Source organism: Haliaeetus leucocephalus, unplaced genomic scaffold, assembly GCF_000737465.1.
Source record: "Haliaeetus leucocephalus isolate CR32 unplaced genomic scaffold, Haliaeetus_leucocephalus-4.0 Scaffold0, whole genome shotgun sequence".
In the NCBI taxonomy this organism is placed as follows: domain Eukaryota; kingdom Metazoa; phylum Chordata; class Aves; order Accipitriformes; family Accipitridae; genus Haliaeetus; species Haliaeetus leucocephalus.
Genome location: NW_010972436.1, coordinates 29,780,124 through 29,787,001, shown reverse-complemented (window position 1 = coordinate 29,787,001; position 6,878 = coordinate 29,780,124). Strand labels below are relative to the sequence as shown.

The window sequence follows — 6,878 nt, the reverse complement described above, 5'->3', positions numbered from 1 at the left end:
GTCAGGGGTCCCTTCCAGGCAGGGGTCAGGGTCCCCCCGAGCACGGGCTGGGGTCTCCTCTGGGCATGGATCTGGGTCCCCTCCGGGCACAGGCTGGGGTCTCCTCTGGGCATGGATCTGGGTCCCCTCCGGGCACAGGCTGGGGTCCCCTCCAGGCATGGGTCTGGGTCCCCTCCAGGCATGGGTCTGGGTCCCCTCTGCACGCGGACTGGGGTCCCATCTGAGCGTGGGCTGGGGTCCCCTTGGGGCAGAGGTCTGGGTCCCCTCCGGGCACGGGTTAGGGTCCCTGTGCAGCCACAGATGTGGGTCCCCATCCGGCTGCTGGCTGGGGTCCCCCTCTGGGTACGGGTTAGGGTCCCCATCTGGCCACGGTTTGGGGTCCCTGTCTTGCCGCGGGCTGGGGTCCCTGCCACCCTGCTGGGGCTGCTGATTCTCCCATGGCTCCCACTGCCCATCGCCCCCCCCCAGCCCATCCAGGAGCGCAGGTCCCTCTCGCTCCTCACCCCTCCCTGGCCCCGCAAGGTCCCTAGTGCCCCATATGTCCCCAGCCAGGGACAGGGCTGGGGCTGCAGCTATGGGGAACATGGTCTCCCCCCAACATGTAGGCTGGGGTCCCCCCTGCCAGGAGCCCACTCTGCCACAGGGCACGGCTTGGAGGAGCACAAGGTTTGGTTTTTTTTTAATACTCCGGTGAATTTATGGAGTGCGTCTGAGACACAGTGCTGCTGTCACTGCAAACCTCTTCCCACAAATCCCACTTCCAACACCAAAAGTTGTTTTTCCTAATTAAAAAAAAACAACAAAAAACCAAACCACAAACTTCAGGGTTTCCACGTGAAGCTATTCCAGAAATGATTCTGGCCAAAACAGCTGTGCCTGGGGATCTCCCTAGCCTGTCTGTAAGGCGTGCTGGGAGAGAGGTGGGTGCCATCTCTGGGCTCTTCCCTTCCCCACAGAGCTGAGCTCAAAACCCACCCCCGGTGACCCTGCAGAGCGGTATTGTCCCCACAGAGGCTGCTTGGTGACATCATCTCACTCCTGCAAACGTAACCCCAAAATCACCAAATACACTTCCCCCCCCCCCCCCCCCTCCAGGAGACACTCCAGAGCAACCTGGTTTTTCTACAAAAAGAGAAAGAAGAATTTAAGCCCAAAGGAGAAGAGAAAAGTGATGGCCTGCTGGTATGTGTTTCTCTCTCTGTGCGCACACTGGCCCCCCTGCCTGCTTATCTACCCATCCTCATGGGTGCATCCCATCTTTCCCTCTCCCCATATATACTTGTCTCCTTTTCAATAACAACACTCCATAACAACAACTTTTCTCTCTCCCTCTCTGTCCGTCCCTTATATCCTTCTTCCATCCTGCTCTCATTCAGACTCTGCTGTCATCTTGGGTCCATCAACATCCGGACTTGCCACCCCTCTCCCCCCTCCACTCTTCCAGCTTTTCCTTCCCCAAAACTCTTCTCCTTTTCCCGATGATCCTTGCCCCCTCTCCACAGCACCAGGTCCCCGTGCCCATGCGGAGGGTCCTGGAGGATGGGGTGGTTCAAGGGCCTCCGTGTGGGTGCCTTGCAGGAGAAGGTGGCCTCGGAGCGGCAGAGGCTGCAGGACACCTTCAAGCAGCTGCAGCAGTTCCTGCAGGAGCAGGAGGGCATTCTGCTGGCCAAGCTTGACCAGGCGCAGAGGGAGCTCGCCAAGGAGCGCCACGAATACGTCTCCAGTGTTTCAGAGAGGAAATCGCTGCTGGACACACTGACTGTGGAGATAGAGAAGAAACGTGACCAGCCGGTGGTCGAGTTCCTTATGGTGAGGCTGCATCACCCACCTGGGTGCTGTGACCCCCCCCGGTGAGGCTGGGGGCCCCCTCTGCATCCCAGTGCCCGTGCAGCCCAGAGCCTTAGAGCCAAGGGCAGCACGGCACTGGCCGGCGTGCCAGCGGCCAGGCTGTGACACCGCGGTGTGTGGTGTGGCTGGTGTGAGTCTGGGCCTGCAGTGTGAGTTGAGGGAAGGCAAAGATTTGGGTGAGTGAGTCACCAGCAGAGTGGTGTGACTCCCTCTCTGATCCCCATCACCCTGCTTCATGAAGCATGGGAGCAACTGTAACTCACTGCCCTGGGGAACGTGGTCCTTCTCGGTGGTGCCAGAGCTGACCTGGTGTTTTCTCTTTTCCAGGATGTTGGCAAAACCCTGAGCAGGTACGAAACAGGCTCAGCGTCGCTGTCCTCCCGTGCAGCTCTTTTGGGCAGAGGTTTGGAAATGCTGCAAGCAGCCAAGCTGCCGGGAGGGAGGTGGCTTTGCCCTCCTGAGTATTTGGGATTTAATGTGATGTTATCTGGAACCAGAGGTCGTTGCACCCCTCTTAAAGATGGGGTTCCCGTGCCAATAGCTGGGACACAGCTCCCCAGAGTTCTGTTGCTGTAGGGGATTTTCCCCCTGTTTCCCTCCTGGCCCCAGGTGCTGGCTGACTGCTGGGGTCAGAGCTCCTCTCCGTCTTGTTTCCCCCTCAGCTGCGAGGTGGCGAGGGCCCCGATCCCAGAGCCGGTTTCTCTGGAGCTGCAGAGGACGGTTAAGAGCCTCTCTGAGATAAACGAGCTGGTCGTGGCTGTAGTGGACAAATTCAAAGGTAAAGCAACGAAGTGGCGAGCAATACCTTGCTGTGTAGCCGGTGTCTGGGTCCCAGGTGGGCCACTGCTGTCTCTGTGCTGTGCTTCCCCCAGGCTTGGCTGCAGCAGGAGATCCTCGCTACCCAGTGCCTCTGCCTGGGGTTTCAGAGCAAAACATGCCTGTTCCATGTGGGATGCATCTCCTACATGGGTTTTGCTGGAGCCTGGGGCTGTGGGAGCTGGGGAGAGAGCTCCATGTCTGGTTTGCTGTCCTGGTGGGGAGCAGGAAAGATGTCACAGGAGGAGACTCATGCGTCTTCCTTTCCTTCCTCTAGTGAACCTGCTGAGCGAGATGGACAGAGAAAGGGGTAAGTTTCTAGAGCTGATGGGCACAAATGAGGGAGAAAAGCTTTCCAGAATGAGTTTCCTTCCATCCTTGGGGCAGGGATGGGCTCACACCACAACCTCTAAATCCAGGGTCTGTCTAAAACCGGGTCCCTTCGTTTTGACTAGGCCTGCTACAAAAATGCAGGTCCATCCCCATGTCAGGCAATGCCCAGCGATGCTGTCCTCTAACACCAAGCGAGGGCCAGGGCAGCACAAGGCCCTCGGCTTCCCTGTCTTTGGAGACTTTATTCTTATGCCGCAATGTGTAAGGCTGTGACTAGTTAAGCAGAGGGGCCATATGCATTTTGAGCTGGCTTTTAGGCACAGATCGGAAATGCTTTTGCAGGTGCTCGGGGTCCACACAGTCCTGGCAGCATCACAGGGCTCGGGTCCAGCTGTGCCAAGGCTGGTCTCTGCCCTCTCAGTTTTTGAGATGAGGGACCTGATGTGCCTCAGTTTCCCCAACACTGCGGTCCCCGCCGTGAGCCGGGGCCCCGGAGGACTGGGTTTATTTAGCAAAGGGCCTGGGGTGGTGACACCTCTGTGGCCTTGCGGGATGGCCGCAGGATGGCAGCAGAACATTCCACATGAACTGGTGGCTCCGGCTTTGCCTGGTTACGGGGCAGAGCGGGGTTAGGAGCTGGTTTTCCCTTTGGTGACCATTTGTCCCCCTTGTCACTGGAGCAGGGACTGGCCTGGCACCACTGCTGCCTTGCAGGCAATGCTTCCACACACCCACGGGGATATATTGCTTCCACACACCCAGCCTGGCTGCAGCCCCATCACACTTGGACCCAGAAATATCCAGCACGGGATTAGCAAAGCAGGTTCAGCAAAGTCCATTGTGTCTGTCCCCTACGCGTGGGGAGGCTGCCTGGCTCAGTCCTGCTTCAGGGAGCGTTGCTTCACCCGTGGGTCCCAGTGGGGAGGGCAGCGAGGGTCCTGTGTCCCATGCCACCTGAGGGGGCTGCAGGTGCTGCATGTTTGTGCTTGTGGGGCATGCGTGACTGCTGTGTACAGAGTACATGTCCCAGCCCCATGGAAGAGGGAGAGGTGCTGGTTCGCTCCTCAGCAGGCAATGGACTGATGTTTTGCTCTGTTGTGCATTAGTGAAGGTGACACTGGACCCAGAGACGGCAAGCCCATACCTGATCCTCTCGAAGGACCGCAAAACCGTGTGGCTGGGAGACGGACAGCAAAACCTCCCTGACAGCCCCAAGAGATTCACGGGCAGCCCCAGCGTCCTAGGGTCCCAGGGGTTCACGGCTGGGAAGCATTACTGGGAGGTGGAGGTAGGGGATGGGGACAGCTGGGCTGTGGGGGTGGCGGTGGAGTCTGTGCAGAGGAAGGAATCGCTCAGCATGGCCATGGGGAAGATCTGGGCCCTGCGGCTGGACTGGAATCACCAGTACACGGCACTCCACATGCCCCCTGCCCCTCTGGCACTGAAGCAAGAGCCCCGGAGAATCAAGGTCCACCTGGACTACGAAGTAGGCCAAGTGACCTTCTACAATGCGCAGAACGGGATGCAGATCTTGCAGTTCAAGGCCTCCTTCACAGAGAAGGTCTTCCCTTACTTTTGGCTCTGGTCACAAGAAGCCTACATCCAGCTGTGTGCCTGACAGGGTCAGATGCCTCCCGGTCCCCTGCCCGTGCCCTTGGCTAGCTGAATAGGCAAGAGGTGTGGGAATGACGCAGCATAGCGTTGCAGACTCACTGCAGCTCTGCCTGGGCTGGATCCCCTCTGCATGTTGCTGCATCTCCTCCTGCCAGGTCCTCAGGAGCATTAAAGATATGTTGTGCTGTCTGGGGGTGTCTGCATGCTGGTGTCCTGGGGAGATCTCACAGTGACAGTGTCCCACCTGTCTCTGTGGGCACTGAGGACACACACAAATAAGCAGGAGAGGGGCTGGGAAGATGCTCTGATTGCTCATGCTGGTCTTTGGCAGCGCTGCATGGCTTGCTTTGGCTCACTGTGTTGTGCTGTGTTGTAGGCGGCATGGGGATGCAGCCACCCCACACCCAGGAACTTGGGGTTGAGCCACAGAGCTGCTAATAGTGGTGGTAACTGCTCATGTAAAACCATAAAAACTGTTGCTTGAAAGGAAAACGTTCACAGAGGGGCAGGGATGACTGGAGAGCTGGAGTCAGGGCACCACCTGAGACTCTCCAGGCTGGAAGAGCAGCAGCGATGGGGGTGTGATGGGGATCTGTGAGATCCTAGGTGGTCAGAAAGGGAGCAAATGCCATGTTGTCTAATCCAGCAACTGGGAGCATCACATGAATCTGGTGGGTGGGAGGGCCCAGGCAGAGGAACACGTGGAGGTGTGGGATCCCCTGACAAGGCCTTTAGGTCCCTGTGTCAGGCTGAGAGCACTGGACCCAATGTGATCAGCCCTGGAGACAGCAGCCTTCGAAACCACCCCAGGGAGATCCAGCAGAGCACATCTGCCAGGGGCTCGGCTTGACGGCAGAGACCTGCAAACCCTTAGGTGACAAGACACACGATGTACTGGAGCCACGCTGCCTGTCCCGAGCACTTCACTGTATCACGCTGTTTCTCCACCTGTAAAATGGGACTGTGTGTTTTGGAGCTGGGACTGCTCCCCTTGCACCTGCCTTGTCCACAACCAGACAGGCCTGAGGGATGACCCACACAAGGAGTCCCCTCCTTTCCCCAGCACAACCATCGCCGCCTCCATCCTGCTCCCTGACCGCAGGCAGGGCAGGGAAAAGGCAAGGTGGGGCAACGGGTCATCTGAAAAGCTGAGCATCGTGTCCATTTGTATGGCAAATAGCAGCGCCTGGGTAAATATCACAGCCTCTTGGAGGGAGAGGACACGAGAAAAGGTCTGCAGGGGTTATTTGGAGCCCAGTTGCGCCTGCTTTCTGTGGCTCACATGCTGACACGTCTCTCTTCTCCCACTCCTATTCCACAAGTGCCACTGCTCCACAAATCCCGTCTCAGTGCCGCAGGGACGTACGCTGGCTTCTTATTATCAGGCTGCTGCTCACTGAACGCCTCACAAAAGCGGCCGCAGCTTCCCCGGTGCTGCCGCCTGTTTGTTGTTCTCACAGAGATCTCCTCTGAGGAGAAATGATGTGGGGAGGGTTCCTCGGCTCACCGAGACCCAGCTACCTGTTGTGTTTATGCCTCCCCCCCTTTCCCAGTTTTACCCACTTCCCTTCAGGCCCAGGGCGGGTGGAGGGACGGCTAAAGGGAGACAGTGGGAGATATGGCTGAAAAGCGGGGACTGCATTTCCCAGCATGCAACGCGGAGGAGGGCAACGGGCGAAACTCGTTGCCCTCCTCCGCGTTGCATGCTGGGAAATGTAGTCCCCCCCCTTTGGCACTCAGGAACGCTTCTTGAGGCGCCCCATTGGCTGGCTTCTCTATTGGGCAGGAGCGACGTCAAGCAACAGTTGGAGGCGGGGAGTGAGGCGCCCGCCGGCGTTCTTACTGGTCACAACGAAAGCGGCGGGCGGGGAGATTGAAGAAAAAACACCCGCCCCCTTCAAATGTCGCGCGGAGGAGGGTTTTGATTGGCGGAGGGGCAGTTTGGCGCCAGCTTCGGAGCGGGCGACGGGTAGCGGCTGGGGTCAAAGCGGTGCGGGCCGTGCTGACAGGAGGACGGTGAGGGGTTTAGCTCGGCTCCATGGATCCAGCACCGGGCGGTTCTTACCGCCGCCGCCTCCTGCTTCTCTCCCCGGCTTCTCCCGCTTCACCCGCCGTGGTCAAGTCTCTCTTTCCCGCCGACCTCTCGCCGGTTTCCGACCTCCGCCTCACCATGGAGCAGCTGGGACGCGGGTCAGTCAGAGCGGGGGGAGGGGGGGCCCTTCTGCTGAGCGCTGTCCCCGGGGCCCCCCCCCACCCCCGCCTCTACA

The 6,878-nt window shown here is 58.9% G+C and overlaps 2 protein-coding genes across 2 annotated transcripts in view; both read left to right on the top strand.

The window, feature by feature from the left end:
* The window catches only part of LOC104829275 (E3 ubiquitin-protein ligase TRIM11-like), a 5,602-nt gene extending 841 nt beyond the window's left edge, over positions 1-4,761 (top strand). The window contains exons 2-8 of the mRNA XM_010563428.1: positions 1,096-1,182; positions 1,579-1,809; positions 2,176-2,198; positions 2,511-2,626; positions 2,942-3,266; positions 3,340-3,398; positions 4,014-4,761. Of these exons, the coding sequence (XP_010561730.1) occupies positions 1,096-1,182; positions 1,579-1,809; positions 2,176-2,198; positions 2,511-2,626; positions 2,942-3,266; positions 3,340-3,398; positions 4,014-4,615 (1,443 nt within the window). The 3' untranslated portion in view covers positions 4,616-4,761. The remainder of the gene's footprint in view (positions 1-1,095; positions 1,183-1,578; positions 1,810-2,175; positions 2,199-2,510; positions 2,627-2,941; positions 3,267-3,339; positions 3,399-4,013) is intronic.
* Positions 4,762-6,649: 1,888 nt separating this feature from the next.
* The window catches only part of CDC25A (cell division cycle 25A), a 13,339-nt gene continuing 13,110 nt past the window's right edge, over positions 6,650-6,878 (top strand). The window contains exon 1 of the mRNA XM_010562082.1: positions 6,650-6,801. Within this exon, the coding sequence (XP_010560384.1) occupies positions 6,650-6,801 (152 nt within the window). The remainder of the gene's footprint in view (positions 6,802-6,878) is intronic.